This window comes from Carya illinoinensis, chromosome 12, assembly GCF_018687715.1.
Source record: "Carya illinoinensis cultivar Pawnee chromosome 12, C.illinoinensisPawnee_v1, whole genome shotgun sequence".
Lineage (NCBI taxonomy): Eukaryota > Viridiplantae > Streptophyta > Magnoliopsida > Fagales > Juglandaceae > Carya > Carya illinoinensis.
Genome location: NC_056763.1, coordinates 24,756,568 through 24,778,214, shown reverse-complemented (window position 1 = coordinate 24,778,214; position 21,647 = coordinate 24,756,568). Strand labels below are relative to the sequence as shown.

At 34.1% G+C, this 21,647-nt stretch overlaps 2 protein-coding genes and 1 long non-coding RNA gene across 5 annotated transcripts; all 3 read left to right on the top strand.

The window, feature by feature from the left end:
- Positions 1–6,727: 6,727 nt before the first annotated feature.
- LOC122290392 (probable receptor-like protein kinase At4g10390) lies at positions 6,728–8,604 on the top strand. Its single transcript, XM_043098041.1, has 2 exons — positions 6,728–7,643; positions 7,743–8,604. The coding sequence occupies exons 1-2, from the start codon at positions 7,253–7,255 to the stop codon at positions 8,477–8,479; spliced, it is 1,128 nt and encodes a 375-aa protein (XP_042953975.1). The 5' UTR covers positions 6,728–7,252; the 3' UTR covers positions 8,480–8,604.
- Positions 8,605–9,671: 1,067 nt separating this feature from the next.
- LOC122290393 lies at positions 9,672–13,722 on the top strand. 3 transcript variants are annotated; one of them, XR_006236377.1, is made up of 4 exons: positions 9,672–9,786; positions 9,839–10,963; positions 12,101–12,268; positions 13,456–13,722. It is a non-coding gene; the product is annotated as an uncharacterized LOC122290393 (long non-coding RNA). The 3 variants fall into 3 exon arrangements; XR_006236376.1 differs by having other exon boundaries at positions 9,690–10,748; positions 10,859–10,963; XR_006236375.1 differs by having other exon boundaries at positions 9,688–10,963.
- A 2,376-nt stretch (positions 13,723–16,098) lies between these two features.
- On the top strand, positions 16,099–21,394 carry LOC122289144 (probable aquaporin NIP5-1). Its single transcript, XM_043096099.1, has 4 exons — positions 16,099–17,066; positions 19,933–20,352; positions 20,445–20,506; positions 20,727–21,394. The coding sequence occupies exons 1-4, from the start codon at positions 16,842–16,844 to the stop codon at positions 20,920–20,922; spliced, it is 903 nt and encodes a 300-aa protein (XP_042952033.1). The 5' UTR covers positions 16,099–16,841; the 3' UTR covers positions 20,923–21,394.
- Positions 21,395–21,647: the final 253 nt, after the last annotated feature.

Below are 21,647 nucleotides of genomic sequence, written 5' to 3'. Positions count from 1 at the left end.
TAATCTGAAAATGCTCTATACAACTCTTAACTGATCAAGCAGTAGCAGGGATACCGACTCACCCTCCAATCATCCTTTCTGCTTTCTCTCCACGCTCACTAGTGCGAACTCTTATTATGTTTGACACAAGCACCAAGAAAATTTTTCCATCTCCAATCACCCAAGTCCTTGCCTCCTTGATTATTGTCTTTATTATTGCCTCGACCTGATCTTTGCTCACCACAATTTATATTTTAACTTTGACAATAAACTTGCCCTCAGAAAACTTAGAACCGCCATTCCTTTCTGCTGACCCACCTTGAGCACAAAATCCCCGAACATAAGAGACTATAACCCCACGAATACTCATTTTCAGCAGAGTTGAAGAAACTAGACGGACTCACCAGGACCTTAAAATAGCTTCAACTTGGTAAAACTAGGTGATTAGGAATATATGTTGCTTCGTTAATTTTTACTTGGAATTCACTTGTTCATGGAGAGAGAGAGAGAAGGGAAGCAGAGAAAATGAGTATGTGATTTTTTCCCCCGCCCAAAATTCAATTTCACTGCCTCAAGATAAAAATGCACCGTTTTATTAAAGGTAAATTATACAGATGGAACAAAAATTCTATGTGCAGTCATTTTTATGCACTCTTTTGTACACTATAGTAATATGATTGGTTGGATATTAAAAAAAATTAATTCAACCAATCATATCAGTGGAGTGCGTAAAAAGTACACAAAAGTGACTGTATGTAGCATTGCTCCAGACGAAATTGGTGCACAATCTGTCCCCAAGTTGCCTTCATTCAGACTTTCCCATAAATAAATGACAACGACATCTATTTCAATTATGACAAGTGTCAGTTATTTCAGTTATGTTCTTTACAAATATGGTATATAATATTTCACCTATTATTGCGAAACATTATATGAGTTCTATATATATAATTATTTTTATGTATTTTTTACGCATTTAATTATATTAGTAGAATGCACAAGTAATACGCAAAAAATGATTGTGCATAAAATTTTTGTATACTTAATAAGAGAAATACTCCATCTATAAATGAATTTTATAAAAATATTAACAAATTAACATGGTTTGATACGACATATTATATTGTTTTTCTTTATAAATAAATGTAAAGTATGTCATATTGTAAAGTATGTTTTACTGTAAAGTAAATCCAATATATCACATTAAACTACCTCAAATTCATCCATGAATCTAGTACTTTTTTAATCATAAAAGATTTTAAAAGTAATAATACTTTTTATGTAAAGATAAATGTTTTAGTTAAAAATGAATTTTATAAAAGTAAACTTACAAATAAATGTTGTAAATAAAATTGTATAGCTTATCGTACTATTGTAGAACATTCTATGTAAATTAGATATAACGTATCATATGAATATGTATTATTTTATGAGATTATTTTTATAAAAACAAAAATTATAATTGTAGCACTACTCTTATGTAAAAAGACTTGATAAACTTCACTATCAGAGCATTCACATCTGGTTTTCTATAATTTTCTTTAAATTTTAGCTAGAACTCATATTTCCTATAATTTTCTCTTAAATTTTACTCATATTTAAAAAACTTCCTACATCACATTCCCTATAATTTCTTTATTCTATTAAAATAATCTTTTTGATATTCTTTCTTTATTATTATTTCTACTATTTTATTTCTACACATTTAACTATTCCCTATAAAATATATATAAAAATTGATTTAGGAAATCAATAGTGACTCTCCAAATATAGGGAGTCACTGTTTATATCCTAAACCTATACCTTAAAATAGAGAACCAGATGGAGTGCTTATTTTGTTAAAAAGTTAAATTAATTTCCTAAAATTTAAGGATTTAAAAAGTATAAAAGACTGAATGAAAATGCTCTCAAGACGTGTCTACTGGGTCAATAAAAAGCTTGTAAATTGATTTAATTATTGAGTAATATGTTACAAGAGATTTGTAATAGCATAACTCGTCTAATTACACACAATTGGGGTCCCATTTGTAACATGCTGCATTGGGAAAGGTATAGCATTTACCAAGTTCAAATGCTGTTAATTTGTAGGGCAGCCCTAGTTTAGATCGAGATTCCTCATTTTCACTAAAAACTACCACCAAATAAAAACATGTGAAGAAGGGCGTAGTTTTAGCTCCTGCCTCATTCATCTCTCCTCCCTCTCCTCTCTCCTTTTTTTTGGTTGTTTTTGTAGGGTTAAGTATGGAGAAAGGCTGATCTGCTGCGCTCCAGCATCCGGCAACCACCACGTGCCATACTCGTAGGTTTTCCAAGGCGCTGATTCTTCAGACGTGCGAAGAACTTGGCCAAATGGAGTGGCACGTTAGCCACACTCGTAGTCCAAAGTGGGCGCGTGAAATCCACGCGCCACCGCTAAAGATACTCTTCTGCTGCCACACGCGACTTTTCTGGGTCTAGGGCCATTGGTTACGGCTTACCGCCATACTCACAGGGAGGCGCGTGGATCTCACATGCCATCATAGTCGCTTTGTTTGTAATTTATTTTTCTCCAAGGTTGAAAATGCGGATTCTAATATGTAATTCATATTTTCCTATATATCTTTAATTTCTGTTATGTCTTTTGTTTTAGAAAAATAAAAATAAAAACACATTGTTTTTTAGACTTTTGTCCATAGAGTGTGTCCTCTATTTCGTCTTAGACAGAGTATGAGGTTTCTTAACTCCTTGTCTTGAATAAAGTTGTGTTATCTCTCAGACGGTGGCCTGTAGAGATTTACAGTATGGACTAAACCTTGTCAATTATAGTTGTATACTAGGAAGCTATTAACGTTGTATTTGGCTTGTAATGTATGTTTTATGTCAAAATTGTAATGTCTGTTATTAATAAATACAGTATATTTTATAAAAAAAAATTGTAAATGCTTATTTGTTTTTAGGAAGTTTAAATGCTATTTTAAACGTGTTCTCTTTTGTCAATGTTACTCTCAATAATAACTTTTTATTATGAGAAAAATATTCTTATATTAAGCTTACAATATTTACTTGACATGCCTCATTTAGTTATATAAATAAGATAAAATGAAAGTTGAATAAATATTATTATAATATTATTTTTATTTTAATATTTGAAAAACTTGAATTAATTTTTATATTTTATTTCGAAGTTTGGAAAACAAACTAGGCGTAACAACATCCTATTTTTATATTTGGAAAGTGCTAGGCCATAGAGAGTGGGTCTCAACACTGATAAGGTCATTCTAATTTTTGCTTTTTAATTTTTCATGAATTTCTTTAATCCCCATAAATATTAAAAAAAAATCACAATATCATAAATAGGTCGTATCGTGTCAATCCGTTTTAATTTATTAGTAAACATTACGAAATAGGTTAATATGATACAATACGATCAATTTCAAATTATTTATGTAAATAGATTGAATATGCCCGAAATTAACCCGTTCGACCTGATTAAATTTAGCATAATTTTATATAAATATTAAAATCACAATATTTATAAAAATTATAAAACTAATTACAAGTCTAAAATTTCAATCCAAATAATAAAAATATTAAAATTGAAATTCTAATAATTTTACTTTTAGGTATAAAGATATGATTATAATTTTAATTTTATTAACGTATTATAACGGGTTAAAACGGATTGACCTGTTATCAACTCGCTAAGTAATCGTGTCTTAACGGGTCAACCTGTTTTGACTCGAACTCTTTAAGACTAAATCCTAACCTGCTATTATCGTGTCGTCTTCATGTTGTGTTAACGAGTCGTGTAACATATTACCACCCTTAATTTTCATTTTATTTGTTGGTTCTCCCGAGCTCTCTATAGACCCTTTTCATTATGCGTCAAATAGCATTAATTAATCTCACTTTTCCAAGAGAAAATATCAATAATTCATAGACCCACATATACATTATGTTCCAATATTAATATTATTTTTTTACAATATTATGCCTCTTAGGAATTAGCCATTGAATCATAACTTTATCCAAGTCATGAGCTTCATTTTTGCAGATCATAACTATCATAATTATCTCATCTGACATATAATATAAAATTATGGTTTTTCTTATAATTTAAAATACTATTTATTTGATACTTACTTGTATATTTGGTAATAAATGGCATTAAACTGAGGTGAATATGGGTCCTTTTGAATTTCTTATGGTTATTCAAAATTTAAAGATTTATTAGGTATTCAATGTGGACCTAAAGTGGTTATTTATTAAATATATAATATTGTTTGAAAAATTCATGGGAACGATTATAAATACTGTAATACTTATTTCATATATTTATCTGTTTCATTTATAAGACTAATAGAAACTATATGAAATTATGAAATACCCGGATAAATAATTTAATTATATTAAGATAAGTGTTATAAATATAAAAAGATTTCACAAAAATAAACTTATATACTGACATAGTTTTATGTGATACATTAAATATACTTTATAATAATAATAATAATTTTTTAATCTAACATACCACATCAAGTCACATCGATTTGTTATTTTACTTTTATAAAATTCATTTGTGGCTAAAAGTGTCTCTCTTATATTAAGTTCATGTTTGGGATTGCGTTAAGAAATATAACTTATAATTTTAGAACTTATGATTTAAGTAATAAGTTCTACTATTAAAAAATTATTTACTATTTGGTAACCATATACTTAAAATAATTTCAAACATGTTACATTTGTTTAGGAACAAATTAAAAAATTGATTTCTGACGTATAAATGACAATTATTTGATTTTTTTTAAAGATTATGATCACATATGTAAAAGTTTAAAAATTATAATTATCTTAAAGTTGTATGAATATTTTCACTTATTGACGATCTTTTTAAAATTCAAATTACATTTTACGTTATTTGAAAAAGTATGTTTACGGAAAAGTATCAAAATTGTGTTTTTCTTCAAACATACTCCTAATTTTTTCATATGTAATTAAAAAATACTCTAATATGTAACATTCAAACGATTTAATTTTTTTATTAAAAAACTTTTAAGGTTATTTAAGTACTTTTAAAACTTTTAATGCAACTCCAAATAGGCCTTAAGTGTCCATATACAATACTTGTAAATTAAGAAAATGAAAATGCTAAATGTATTCCAGTGTTTCACAAAAACTTGTAAAAGAACTTATTTATATATATATTAGTTATTAATATGCCGAAAATTATGAAATTTGAAATTCAATATAATAAAAAAGTGTTACTAGTAAAATTATAGATAAAAATATAAGTATATATAACACTTCTCGAGAAGGAAAATGTTTGTTATTTAATATGTCATTGCATCAAGTTATATTCGATTAGGAAAAAAATAGATCTTCTACATACATAAAAAGATTATACAAAAGTAAATTTATAAATTGATGTGATTTGATGAGATCCATTAGATTTACTTTAATTTTATAATAAAAGTAACTTTAAAATTTAACTACTACATCAAATTATATTAATTTATAACTTTTTTTTCTATAATTTATTTATATCTAAAATATTTAAAAAGAAAAATCATGAATACTCTAGCGAAGAGATAGGGCATGGAGAATTTAAAAAAACAAAAGAGGATTCTGTTTGTCCACAAACGAAAGAATGGATTCTGTTTGTCCTCGAGTTGTCTGAGACATGACGTGTTTGATAAGGATATGAAACCACATTGACACACACATGAAACATACTTCAAATCTTCTACCAGCTCCAAAGATAAATTCCCCTCTCTCAATTCTTGGTCTTTTTTTTTTAAAGGTTTCACTTTTGTTCTTTCCCTTCTCTATGGGCATGGACACATGTCTCATCACTTGTTGCGTTATCTGAACTCATAATTATTTAAAAATAAAATCGAAAAGAACCTGTGACCAAATAGCTTTAACTTTTGCAATCCTTGCTTAAATTGGATTCTTATAGTTTTATTCAAATATTAATTATTACTTATATTGATATTTATTCCATTTTGTGTGTAAAAATTTAAATTTTAAAATTAAATTATAGACATAAGACCATACAATGGGAAGGAGACGTGGTACCAATACCATTTAAGGAAGAGAGATTATTGAGAAAGAGATTATTGGAATGGAAATATGAGAGAATCAAATTAATAAATTCTGACAGAAGACCATACAATGGGAGGGAGACGTGGTACCATTTAGGGAAGGAAGAGAGATTATTGGAAGGGAAATATGAGAGAATCAAATTGATAAATTATTAAATAAAATAAAAATATATGGATAATGCTTTAGCATAATGTTACTATACCGCCTGAATGGTACGGTTCAATTTTATTATTTTTTTAGTTAATAATTAAGAAAATAATTTTAAGTATATTGATATATATTTTTATTTTTAAAAATTATTTAAATATATTAAAAAAATATGAAAAAAATTGAAATGGACGGCACGCACAACTGTTGGGCAGCACAATAGCCCGGTCCTAATGCTTTATCCACATATGGTGTCCACCTTTTTATTTTTTATACTTTTATCCATCAAGTGTACTTTTTATTTAATAATTAAGAAATTTTTTTTAAATGATGTAGTGAATTTTTTTTAAAAAAATTATTTAAATATATAAAAAAAATACAAATTTTTTTTTTTTTTTTGGCCTTTTCGGTGGCGACCTTCGGTGGCCTTTTCACCTGTGAACGTAGCAGCTTCAGCCTTCCTATGTTCAAAAACTAAAACGTGTGGGCCACTGAGCGATGCCTCGTGTTCTTTAAAAAAGGAGAGCGGAGTCTAACAGCCGGCAATCCTCCTTTGACTTTTTAGAGCTTCGAAATACAGCCTAGAAAGAACAGGAAAGACTGGTGGTTGGGAGGCCGAGTGTTTTCTAAGTGTATGATTGATTGTCTTGTTCGATCGGTATGGAAGCAGTGTTGGATTCTGCCTCCCCGGCAACCTCCGCTCCGAGGAGTAAACAAATGTAGAGGCGAAGATAGGAAGGTTCGTCCGCACGGGTCTGGAACTACGTACGGTCTGCGGGGTTCTGAATCTGTCTGCAGGAGTTGGTGCTGCATGTTGGTCCATCCCTTTTTCTCGTTTTCTTTTTCGGTGAGCCCACACACCAAGCTTCAACGCTACTACTTTGTTCTTTGCTCTGCTACCAACAACACGCACCGACGATCTTCCTTCAAAAGATCATCCGCACAGGAAACGTAAGTACTACGTAGAGAAGCCCACTTTGATCAGCCCCCACAACAGTCTTCAGTATTCTCTGTGTTTCTTGGCTTGCTGCTGCATTTTGTTATGGCCTTCCTCAAGTGCCTTGGATTGAAGATTAGACGCAGACTCAGTTGTGCGATTGTTGATCATCAGGACCCAGATGAGAACCGGGCTGCCAATGGGCACGAGCTTACTGATGAAAAGCGGAAGGATTACGGTTCCATTCGGAGATTCAATTGGGACGACATCGAGAGATTCACCATGAACTTCTCCGAGGTGATTGGATCGGGAGGGTTCAGCACTGTATATCTGGCTCACTTCCCGGCCGGCTCGAGTCTGGGACTGGGGCTGGGGGCAATCAAGATCCAATTTGGCAGCGAGCGCCTCAACCAATTATTCAAGCAGGAGCTAGACATACTGCTCCGTCTTCGCCATGAAAATATCGTTAAGTTTATTGGCTACTGTGATGACGGAGGTGAGTTACGTTCCTGTCTAGTGATTTGGTTTGTTCTTAATTCCTTTGTTTGAAGGCAAATAGATCTCAATTTCTTATATCCGATCTCCATGATTTCAGAACAAGGGGCCATGGTATTTGAGCATGCGGCAAACGGAAGCTTGCAAGAAAAGCTCCATGGCACAGAAAGGGAATCACCTGTGCTTTCGTGGAGAAGACGCATGATAATAGCCTTCCAGCTTGCGCAAGCACTGCAATATTTGCACGACCAATGTACCCCCCAGATCGTACACGGAGACATCAAGGCTTCAAACATCCTGCTGGACAAGCACCTCAACTGCAAGCTCTGCGATTTCGGGTCTGCAAAGATGGGGTTTTCTTCGACGGTGCTACCACCTTCATCTTCTCCATATTCTTCATCTCCCATGAGGAGGAAGCATTTGATGATGGGTTCCCCCGGTTACACTGATCCACACTACCTGAAAACGGGAATAGCCTCGAAGAAGAACGATGTTTACAGCTTCGGAGTCGTCCTCCTAGAACTTGTGACGGGGATGGAGGCATTCTGCTCGGAAAGGGGGCAGCTCTTGACATCCATAGTCAGACCCTTGTTGAAGGACGTCCGCACGTTGGGAGCTACGGAGGTTGCAGAAACGGTGGATCCGCGGCTGGCCGAGGACTATGAAGCAGAAGAAGCCAAGGCCATGCTTTCCATCTCGGCCCTTTGCCTTAGCCAGTCGCCCGTACTCAGGCCTTCTGCCAAATTCATCTTGAAAAGTCTTCGGGAGAATATATCTTCTATCTCCGGCTTATTCTCGCCGGAGAAGCTTGGTTCCCTAAAGACCCGTAGACTGTAGTCTATATAAGGATGATCGAACATCGGGGATTGACTCTGTTTGTGTAAACTTGTAAAAAAATTTGTCTTTGCAACTGGGTTTTTGTTAGAATCGGCCTCGAATAATACGCATTGATCTTCGACATAGCATACAAATCATTAGATATAACCTGAGACGACACGCAGACTTCTTATAAACAGCCAAAAACCTTGCCTCAGTCCGTCTGTGTACCAAAAATTTCTGTTTATAAATTGGATTGTCCGAGTTTTTGTCCTGGAATTATAACGTCTAGAATTTAAATGGATTTCATCATTTTCCAAACGTTAAAATTTTTCAACGCATGAGAGATTTGAATCCTGACTTATATATATATAACAAAAAAAGCAGTGATTTTAATAACTTTTACATTTATTACTGCTGAGCAGCAATAAAATTGTAGTACGTGATCATGGAGAGTGATCCATGGAGTAAAAATATTCTTTCATTCTTTCGCTTGTTAGGGTTTCTTCTGATTATGTGGCTCGGCTTCTTTCAATAGTGGCCTGTCATCTTATGAGCTTGGCCATGTAGGCGGATCCCCTGTACCAGGCATTTTTTGGTAATCTTAACAACTCAAGATTTTCGGTAGGGTCCCGAGACCGAACCATGCACTGAAGAAAGGCACCATGCTGTTTAAAAAACACAAACAATAGAAATGCACCAATCGGTGCATGCTTCGATCCCCTGAGCATTTTCCTAGTATAGAGTTTGATGTCCCAAAACGTGTTCAGATGTAAGGACATATAATGTAGGGTTTTGTTATATATAAGTAAAGTCGCATACGTATCAATACTTATTTCTTTATATTTAAATTTTAAATTAGCACTGTTTTTAATAAAATTTACTTTTTATCTAATCACAATAGATTGGTGTATATATTAGTACACAATTGTACTTGCAACTAGATTTTTTCTATAATATAAGTTCGAGTATCCAACCTTTAAAAAGTCCATTTTGTATTTCAGAGGACGAAAAATGATATTTACAACTTTAGAATTTGAAAATTTGGTGTATATTTTTTAAAAATAAATAAATTTAAGATTCACATAAAAAATATTTTTTTAATAATAAATTCTATTTTTTTTAAAAGCACGTGACTTACCAAATATAGTATTAACTTACAAAAACTCTGTTATAGTCTGCCTCCTGAGTTTGAAACCCTCTTTAGAAGTATGCATGTATTATCCCCTCATTAGTCTCAGGTTGGGCTGAGACAAGAGAGAGAGAGAAGTCTGCGGCTTACTTTTAGCACTCGCTTTTTGAAAGAGCGTGGGAGTGAGGACAATGGTGTTGGGCAGACTCAAGAATCTCGTCACCGGCAATTTGGCATTACCATCGAAGGTTGTCTTCCTTCTCGTCTTCTTTGTTACTGCTGATTCAGGTTTCCCCACGGGTTGTTTCTGTTGATATTGTATTTCGCAGTCTGAACAATTTTATGGAGACTCAACTCGCACACCCACAGCTATGAAAAATTGGAAACTTCGGGATGGTGAGAGACACCTCCGATGCTTAAATCAATGCATGATTTTTTATGCGAGGAGTATATATAATTTGAGGATATATGATGTCTGAGAGCCCTCCCCTCAGTGAAGGAGATGGTTTATATACCTGGTTAGGATGACTTCTGCAAAGGGAATCGTGGGAGTGTCGGTCCGTATTCGGGTCACATCTCCCTATTAGCTAACTGCTGTGCGACGGACTTGCAGGGCATGATCATGGCGACCACTGGCATCCCAAGAGGCACATCGTGGCATGCGTACCCCTAGGCTTCGGTGAATGCAACGTGGTTCTCTCATTGTGGCATGCTCGTCCCTGCGTCTCATTTAATGTGGTGTGGCCTAAGCTAGGTGACCCACTTTCCAGATTTGCCCAGCCACCAGGGTTAGAGATAGGGGTGTAGGTGTGAGACAACTTGCCCTTCAACTCCCTACTGCCGCGTGTTGCCCAGCTGTTCCTTCCCTTCGACTTCTTGGCAGGCCTGCCCCGGTCCATCCCTTGCTTTCAGGGCCGTGAGCCGGGCGCCCCCCCCCCCCCCCCCCCCCCCCCAAAAAAAAAACAGTTTCCACGCCATCCTCATCGACTCAATGCGGCCTAGCAGCGTTAAATTGGAGTGAGTGTTAGCTAGTTCATTTGGCTTTACTGCGAGGTTGAACAAATCCAAATCTCACAGCCATAGTCATAAGTAATTCTCAATTGGAAGAGCTTGGCCCTGCCATCTCTGCAGCCTATGTACTCCTAATTCCGGCCGGCGGTATCTTTGCCTGTAAACTCCTCCATTTTTTTTTTTCAAATTGTTTGCTTCCTACACATAAACGCTTTAATCTCCTATCATTCCATGGGTTGCAAATATTTGGCTTGCAGATTGTCCTTTGAACCAGCCAGAAGCTCAAAATCTTGTCAGTCATCTCTACTGCTCTGCCAAACTACTAGCATTGTTGTTTCCGTGAGCCAACCATAGGCTTTCTGGTGAGCAAGTATAGTATGCTTATTTTCATTTTATGACTAAGAATTTTAATCTCTCAGAGGCAGGATTTGGGAGACGAGGATGAAGGTAACATAGTGTGCTTGGTGGGATTGTTCCAGGGGGGCGATTGAAATTTTTACGTTTTCCTAAAATTTGAGATTTAATTGGAGGCAGTTTATATAAAATCCTTAGCCCTTCCGATAGAAAGCGTCTGTTTGGAGCTTGGGATACGCATATTTCATTGCTTTGCAGCGTGGGGGAGAGGGGGATTTCTGAAAGTCACCTTTGTTCTTTATGAATCAGATGTGAAAACCTTGCATGTACTAAAGTTGATTTTATACAAATCTGACTTCAATTCATAAGTCCAATTCGTCCTCTCCTTTTTGAAAAACTAGAAATTCCATCGACGAATCCTTTGTATCTTCAAACAATTTTTTTTGTATGTTGAAACGATATCTATAGCACTGCATCTTCTCCTTTATAGCCAATTATCATATTCATGTGTACGCATGTTTGGGATTGCCCTTGGAAACCAAACCAAATTAGACTAGGTTATTTTGCCAGCAAATTTGACAGAACATCCTAGGATCATTTCAAGGACGTAGACAAACTCATCTATTAAAGCAGGGTGAACAATTGGCTACGAAACTCTCAATTTTTAATACCCATCAGAAGAATGCCTGTGTATTGCTCTCCGCCTTTCACACTTACTAGGCAACTTGTAGCATTTAACTAGCTGCTAATTCAAACTGTTCCAATTTTTTCAGATTCCCAAGCAGAATGCAAAAACTATCTGAATAATAATTGAGCTACTTGTTGCCAAATTAGAAATTCCCTAACACGAATTCAGTAGCCTCCAACCAGTCGCCAAAACGGTTTAGCTTTTAACACAGGATATATGCCATTATCCCTAGGCTTGCTTTCTCAAGCAAGTACCGTTCACAAAAGATATTTGTGATGCTATCTTTCTTTTTTCTTCTGTATTTGGCAAGTATGTTCAATGTTGTATAAGTTTTTCATCATTCATATTTACTATAGTTGTCTGTGCAGGATAACTTGGATATCTTTCAAGTTAGTTCTTGTATTTGGCACAGTCTAACCTGAGGTCTTCTCTCTCTCTCTTCTATTTTTTTTTTCAGCAATATGATTGGCAGCTACCTGAAAGCTGACGCCTGTAGGCTCTTTTGTTAGGACTCTCTATCCGTGCATTGGCTATGTTTATCTCAGTGACAGTCATTGATCATTGAGTTTTCTCTAATATGATGAAGTATTGCTCAGAAGTCACCTACCTCGTGTTACTTATTAAGGTGCTTTGATCTGATATTTGTACTCTGACTCAAAGCAGACATTGTAGCTCATTCGTATCAAGATAAAACCACTTGGTTAAAAGAAGACAGATAATATTAACATTGAATCACATGACTTGAGCATATACAATAAAATTTATATTTTAGGCCCATGACCTACTTGAGCAAAAACTTGAACTAGATTGCGAATCAAACATGATTACAGGGTGAAGTCATGGTCTTGAATTCGTCTAGATCTACCAAATAGAGGTTTTAAAACCAGCAATTACAAAGGATCGATGAAACTTTCAAAGATTCCTTTGTGTAATCTGAGATCTCTAACGTGAAATCAAATTGTCAGTTATGGCCTTCTTTCTAACTCCAACCTAGAGGTTCCTGTGTCACACCATTACTTTTGACAATACAGCTCTGTCTCTGTTAATTACCCAGAAAACAAGAAGTCAAAAGGCTCAAAAACAAAAAAGGGCATGAGCAGCGAGCAATGACAAATGACCAATGATATTTGTTAAGGATCCGCTCCCTTCCATAAGAAAGAATAAAGTAGGACGTTGGCATTGGGAGGACCCTAATCTTCTTTGCAATAAAACCTCTCTCTCTCTGCCTTTGGCCATCCCTCTTTTTTCTCTTTCCTAGAAGAATAAAAGGCAACTCATTTGACCCGAAACTTCTAGTGACTTACTGTTGTTGTTGCTTGCTTCATCATATGATTATGGCTGGCATTGTGAATAAAGTTGATAGGATCATGTCCACTGCCCTTAAATGAATGGTGAGAAAGAAAATGGGCAAAAAGGGAACAAAAAAAAAATATACCTTCCTGTTAAGAATCACGTGGAGTATCTTGTACTCAAGAAGGACGTCCCAAAGTTCATGCCAAGTTGCCAACCAAAAAAATTGCACATCTGATATATATCCTTTTATGAGGTAATGGCTATTTGGTGGTCAAAACATGCGTTCTCACATGCAATTATTAAAGTGCAATCAAACCTAATCCAAAGTTTTTAGTGAACGGTGCACCTTATTATTCCAATCTGATTTGGGACATCATTGTGCCTCGAACGAACTTTTCTTTTAGTTGCTTACTACCTTTGCGAAAAAACTAAAGAGAATGTGGATTCTGCAATCAGGATTATTCATTGCCTTTTGACTTTTGTGATGGGGATTTGGTTTTTGTTTGCTTGCATACACAGGTTCCCAAGGAAAAAAGTTCCCTGTAGAGAATGGAAATGAAGACAGGGAAGTTTTCATCTTCCATTGAGTTTCAACGTCTCTTCAAAAGGACTTCCACCATGTATTTACCCCAAGTACTCAAGTAATGAAACTTCCATTTCTCACTTTTAGTGTTGTAATTATAGTATAATGCCTGGTTACTTCCCAGTTGGGTAAACTCAGGGCATGACGGAAAAGGTTAAAAACAATAGAAAATAATGGATCCAAACTTCTTACAGTACAAGTCATTGGCTTGTGTCAGAACATTGGATTGAAATACTTAAAAAGAATACATATATATGACAAAGCAGACATATATTCCTTAACATTTCGAACATATCGAAGCCTATAGAAATATACTTGTTTGATACAGCCAAGTTAACAAATTCAGTAATCAAAGAGAAAGGGGAGAAGGTTTGGCTGTCAAGTATTCCCTGATGATGTTGCTTTAGCTAATTAAGTACAACTTATATAAAGAACCATTGATTAATTAAATGAGTGGCAGAGGAATCTACAAAAAAATATTGCTAATTCACTTAAAAGGGCATCATCAACACCATTCAATCATATTGATCCATTATTATTTATAATTTATGCTTTATATTACTTTAATATATACAAATAGATTTAATGCTTTTGCTCTCCATATGTCATATAGATCCAAAAAGGAATATGATGCCATCTAAAATATCTTTCATTACTCCTTTGCTTGCATTACGTCCTCTGTTTTTTCCTTGTCTTTCTTTCTGTTCTTTTTTTTTTCCCCCTGAAGGCTGAAGCACATTGATTGTATCATGTGTGTTCTTATATAAAATTGAGCCCCAAGTTAACAGGGTCTCCTCTCCTTAAATGCTACTGACTATTCATGCTGTCCCAAGTGTTCTTAATAATTATGAAGTATAACTACTAAAGCATTGGCATTGGCTCAAAGTCAAAGCTAAAATTTGGCTAAAACTAAATATTTTGGTTAAAAGTCAAAGTTATTAAAGTATAACTCTACAGTTGACTAGGTAAAATTAAGTTATAATATTATTTTGTTAATAAAAATTTAATTTTTTTTTCATATCTTGCAACTACATTAAGCGTATGTTAATTAATAATTTAGAAATTATTAAATTATTAATTAACATATGGTTAGTGTTAACATATGGTTACATTAATTTAATAATTAAATTAAATTATTAAATTAATTTTTGAATACAAACAATCAAAAATTTAGAAGTTAAATTTGGATTTGATATGTAAAGTTGTGAACAGTGATTAGTCAAGTTTAGACTTTCATTTCCATTTGAAGTAGCTCAGAGTTTCACTTAAGGGACTTTAATTCAGGATTCTTGTTCTTAAACATGAGAGCAAAATGTTCATATATGAATCATCACAGGTTGTGTCGAGAGTTACATTTTTAAAAGTGTATTTTTTCCGCATTGTTTTTGCAGTTCTTTTCATATTCCTAGAAGAAAGAAAAAGAAATGGAGATGGTGCGGGCCTAAGGTTGTGTGTTGGCCTATGGCGAGTAGATTCATCAAGTAGAGGGGTGAAAAGTAACGAAAGACTAAGTAAGAGGAGGAAAGTGAAAAAAGAAAAAGAAAAGAAAAATAGAATTAGAGTAGGATTTTTTTAGAAGTGCTTTAGAACTGGGATTAATTAAAAATATATGGTCCATGTCAAAGAAAAAGGAATAATTGGACCAGTTTGAAGATATTCGAGGGGTTCATGCGTTGCTGTATGCTTTGTTTATTAATGGTACGTACATAATTAAATGCGTGGGTGGTGGAATTATTATTATTATTATCACTATAATATTCAAGTAAAATCAAATCTTCAATTGGACGTGTACATGCGAGAGATAGTGTCATCACGTATTGGTTTTTGCCTACTACCCAAGCAAAAATAATATTGTTTTTCATGAATTTTTAATACCATCATAATTGAATTGAATTTTTTTTTTTACATAATTGATATAAAAAAATCTCATGAACAGCAATATATATATATTAGCATGTGATTAGATAAAGTGGTGCGACCACAAATAGTGACAATTATACATCGATATATCGACACGTTCTCCGATTATTACGATTTTATGTTCTTATTTTTCTTAAATGATGATCAAGATAAAGTGATTGTAAAAAACTCTTACAGTAAATTTAGGCAAATAAGCTGCAGCACATACTATCTCACTATAACTTTTAATTGCAGTTTAATAGTCTATTTTATTATATTATTTTAAAACTATTTCAAGTAACTTAGTGAAAAATTGATGAGAGATTCATCTTTTTTATTTTTTATTATTATTGCGTTTGTTTATCTTAAAATGATTATTAGAGACTCTTACTTCATAAAATCTTATATTATATAAACTTTAGTTTATCTACGAGACTATTTGCTTAGGAAGAAAAAAAAAAAAAATCAAGAGATTCTATGTAAGCAGGATCACCATAGCTAGGGTGAAGTGAGTCTAGCATTATACTTAATTAAATAAAGTAAAGCTTTTCGCATAACGATGGGACAGGCATTGACATTTGGTTCAAAAATATGAATAATGAATATTGAATAATATTGGAGGTTCCAACATGGCCCTCGTTTTCGTTAGTTTTTGTATATATACGGCCATGCATGCTAGCATAACTCTGCAACTGCCTCTCGTTTCCTCTACCTCTATAGACTATCTCCATTATTGTAAGCTAGCCCCCACCGCTACCCATCTCTTCTTCTTCTTCATCGTCTTCTGCATTCTGAATCCGATCGAGTTTCCTTTCATTCTCTTCCCCTCTCTCTCTCTCTCTCTCTCTCTCTCTCTGATCTCTCTAGATCATTACTAGCTATATATATCAGCTAATTGTTGAAGCTGGATCCTTCAGTTTCCAACAGCGTTCCTTGATCATACCTCCATAAAAAACCTTCCCAGCATGTAAATCTGCGTTCTCTGAGTTTCAGAAAATCCTCATCCAAAAAAAAAAAAAAACTCTTTTTTGTGCAGATGAAGAATTGAAGTCATCTTTCTTTCTGGTATAATATTGTGTAATCTGGCTCGTTTCAGTCTTCCTATTCCTTAGCAGTACATTTATAAAAGCCTGAAAAGCATGTAATTGTATTCCAACTTTTCCAGAAAATATCCCCCCAAAAACAAAAAAGAAAAACTTAGGCAGTCCAAAAACATGTTGCCATAGTCAAGTTATCGATCGGTATTCTTTTGTGTCAGCTATCCTGGCCAAGATCGAAACCCTCGTGTAGCCAAAACTTTATAAAATTTACCGAATCATGTAATTTATATCCATCTTCTTTTCCCAGTATCCATTTCAAAAAAAAAAAAGAAAAAAAAAAAGAAGAAGTTTCGCGTCTAATTCAAGGTTGCAGAAATTCAGAAATGGCGACGGAACCAGAGACTGGAACGCCTCCGGCATCAGCTCCTGCGACTCCAGGGACGCCGGGAGGTCCGCTATTCACATCTCTCCGAGTGGACTCGCTATCTTACGATCGGAAGTCAATGCCGAGATGCAAGTGCTTGCCTGTGAATATTACCCCAACTTGGGGTCAGACTCACACGTGCCTCGCCGATTTCCCTGCTCCCACAATCTCTCTCACTCGGAAGGTACGACCTCCATGATTTATCTTTCATTACTCTCATGATCTCCCTCCGTCCCCCTCCATCGCCGCCTCTCTTGATTTATTGCTCAGTATGTTACATCACTGATATTATATATATATATATATATATATATGATATATGATTCTTGTTCGAATCACACGGTGAATTATTGATATAAAACTCCATTTCACGGCCCCTGTGAATGGACTTTTGATATAAATCTGTGATTAATTACCTTAATTATGGAAAGTTTTAAATATTGTCCCAGCTAGTGATGAGCTGATTAAATTAACCAAAATTAATAATTTTAATTGAAGCCATGCATAATGCAAGACTCTGATCAAGAAGAAAATTAATTTAAATAATGAGTTAACTCAATAAATGACTACTAATTAAAACATCAAAAATATTTTTTCACCCTTTTAATTTCTCTTGCTCACATCAACCCATGATCATATGTCTATAAATATATATATATATATATATATTTATATGATATGATCATGTCTTACAAGTACATGAGTGGTACTAAGTGGTATTTTTGAGTTTCCTACGGTTGTCATAATCGAAAAATGAATATTTTTTCCACGTCAATGAAAAAGGTTTGAATCCCTAATTAACTAAAATACTCCTTGAGTGAAAACAATTCAGTGTGGATGAGAGTTGCAGCTTGTATGTTTATCCTAATAAAAAATTTTATGTGTAGTCATTTTTATATATTTATTACACCTAATTAATGTGATTAACTGCATTACTTATTTTTAATATAAAATAACTGTTTAGGCCAAACATCAATAGAATGTACAATAATATACAAAAGTGACCGTATGTAATAGAAATTTATCTTAATATAATAGTTAATACAATGCCTTTTCTCTTTCGTTCTTTTCTTATTTATTTATTCATAGTCAATATAATACATCGCTTAATTGGCTAATCAAGTAGACAACACGATTTCCATCTAATCCTTAAAAAATTTACATACATATGACTTCAAAAGAGAAGTTAATTCGTTAAAGTAGTATTTATTAATTGATTTTTAAACAAATCCAAGGAGCATATATGTTTGTATAAAGTAAGTCGATGATCTCCACTTTTTAGATAATCATATACAATAAAAACCAAACACGTACGTAGTACCGACAGCTTACATTCCTAGGTGTTTAACTTTTTGTTTTGTTCTTTTCCCCATCGAAACAACGTTCTTTTGCATGCTTACTTGAAAACAACCTCCTTTCTGGGCTTAGTATACTGCATTTAATTTATTATTATTATTATTGGTCAGTATATATATATATACACAAACACACACACACACATATATATATATATATATATATATATATGCACATATATGCGTAGACACACGTACACATGACACCATTCTTTATGCTATAACTTCTATATATATAAGTACTTTTCTATGATATCCTCTCTAGCTAAATATTCCATTAATTGAAAAAAAAAAAAAATACCTCCAAATAATTGAACGTTCCAGTACCTACTCTTTTCTTTATTATAATTATTGGAACAACCTATATATTCTGTTATAATTTAAAACACAAAATTATATATATATATATATATATATATATATACATATATATATATATATATATATATAAAATATAGATCAGGTATCGTAAACGATTGATTACCTACTCTCTTTTTTGTACATATACATGATGAATTATTGTGACGGCCGGCGAATTAATATTATTGTATCAACTTGTTTGAAGATAATTTAATATATATATGTATATGTATATATATAATTGTGTTTTGCAGTACTACGCTTCCAAGAGAGAATATTAAATTAATGATCAGACACTTTAGAAAGTCAACTTTGAGAGCAAGAGTTTTCTTCGAGCACGTTCATATATACTATAAAATGATCTATTCCGTGTAAAGAAATGTTTTAATTATAAAGAAATTCTATAAAAATAAATTAAAAAATCGATCATGTGGCTTGATATGATATATATGTTAGGTTATAAAACTATATTTATTAAAATTAAATAGATGTAGCGTATTCTGTTTATAAATTTAATTTTATATGTTAATCTATTCATACCTCATTTGTACGAATAATGGGGGCAGTCTTCCTTCTAGTCGATGGAAAGAATTGAAGCCTAGCCTTATGATATTCGTATCATGCATACATGATATGTAATCGTGTCATGCGTGTTGTTTTTTAATTTAAAAAAAAAAAGATATATAATTGTAGGACGAATAAGTTCATTTATAGGAGTGAGTATACGTAACTTGGCCGGCCGTAGAAGAAATTTGATTGACGAGAATGAATATTATAGATATGAACGTTCAATATACACATGAATTGTCGCATATTGAGAGGGGGTCTCATCAATATTAAGAATTTTTATTTTTTATATTTTTGATATAGAGGGGAATTCGATTGTTGGTGCTCTTAGTGAGAAACTATAGTGTTGCCAATCAATATTAAGAATTGATTAGTGTTATAGTTATAAAAAAATTTCGTAAAAATAAACTTATAAACTGATGTAATTTAATGTAATACAATATTAAATTTATTTTATAATAAAAGTAATTTTATAATCTAACGTATATGCCATGTCCAGTTAAATCAATTTGTGAATTTGGTAAATCATGTGTCGAGTTTTTATTCATTTTTTGAGAAGTTATGGTACGTATCCATCGTACGTTGATTAAGTGTAAGTTCTGCCGGCCGGGGAGGAAATTAAAGATCTTCAAATTACTAATATTTAAGGCCTCAAACTACACTGATTTGTAAAACGGGTTTGATCACAATTTTCAGCAAATTTAGAATTGGTTGTCGATCGACTTGTTATATAAGCATTTGTACGTGTGGATACATGATAATTTGCAGGTTGGAGCAGAGTTTGTGGGAACTTTCATCCTGATATTTGTAGCAACAGCAGGACCCATTGTAAACCAAAAGTACCATGGAGCGGAGACCCTGATCGGGAATGCAGCTTGTGCAGGGCTTGCGGTCATGGTCGTGATTCTGTCGACGGGACACATATCTGGAGCACACCTGAACCCGTCTCTCACCATTGCGTTTGCAGCACTGCGCCACTTCCCTTGGACCCAAGTTCCTGCCTACGTTGCAGCACAGGTTTCGGCATCCATCTGTGCTTCCTTCGCTCTCAAAGGTGTTTTCCATCCTTACCTGTCCGGGGGAGTCACGGTTCCTTCCGTCAGCACCGGCCAGACCTTCGCACTGGAGTTCATTATCACTTTTAATCTCCTGTTTGTCGTCACCGCCGTTGCCACTGACACCCGAGCGGTATGTAAAAAGGAAACTATAGTCCATTAATTCATGAGATGTGTTGAGATCATCTTTCTCTTTTCATTTTATGGGGTAAATTTTGCCAACAGGTGGGAGAGTTGGCGGGTATTGCAGTTGGAGCTACCGTTATGCTTAATATTCTGGTGGCAGGGTGAGTAACTCCTGATCTTTTCTCATGTAAGGTTGATTTTTTCACAAGTACAAAACATAAATAGTAAGGTTCACCATTAGTTAATTGCACATGATCACAGTTGAGAGAAACAGTCGGTGGTTTTGTTCTTACCCCAAAATTTAGAAAGAAAAAAGAAAAGAAAAGAGAAGGCAAGAGTCCGATAGGAAGATGTAACAATCGTTCGATCTAAACGTGGCAGGCCATCAACCGGCGGTTCAATGAATCCCGTGAGAACTCTGGGCCCGGCAGTTGCAGCAGGAAATTTCAAGTCACTGTGGGTATACCTGGTGGCGCCCATACTTGGGGGCCTTGCTGGTGCTGGTACATACACGGCGGTGAAGCTCAGAGAGTCCGAGGTTGATCCACCGACGCAGGTCAGGAGCTTCCGCCGCTAGGCGCGCGGAGGAGTGGCCTAGCTAGCAACTATAAAAATTGTCTTTCATGCCGACCCGGCTAACTTGCTGCGCGCTGCTGTTTCATTCGCTTTTGGTGTCTGGACTTTTACGTAAGTACTGTGGCGTGATTGTTTGAAAGTAATATAATAGTAAGAAGAAAGAATATATAAAAGGTGTGGAGGGCGTGGGATGATGTGATCCAAAGTCTACTCCCTACAGTAAATTAGTAGAATAAAAGGACATTGCCTTTGTCTGGTGCTTGTCATCTTACGATCGATCGAGGGCTCTAGCTCCGTTGTCTTGGCCCTCGTTTGCGAGGAGCCTCAGCTTGTTGTAATAATGTGTGCGCCTTTTGTTTAGCTCCTTTGTCAAATACTCTTACGTACGTTTGTTGCTTTGTGTGATGCTTGCTTGTTTGAATATTTGGTAATGAATAAAGTGCATTAGCACGAATGGCTTGCTCATATAAATATATATTACTCTTTAGTTAATTTCGTTTTTCTCCTTTTCTGTTGGTGGGTTTTACTCCTAATCAATCAATTAATAATTGAGATTATCTTTATCAAGTAATCACTCGACATGCATAAGTATACGTCTCGATTAAGTGAACTTAAGAGTAATGCTAGATATAGTTTTAAAATATGAAGTTGCATACTCAATTTGAAAAGGAGTAGAATTAATTACTATTAAGAAAATAATTTTTTTATTTACATCTTAGATTTATC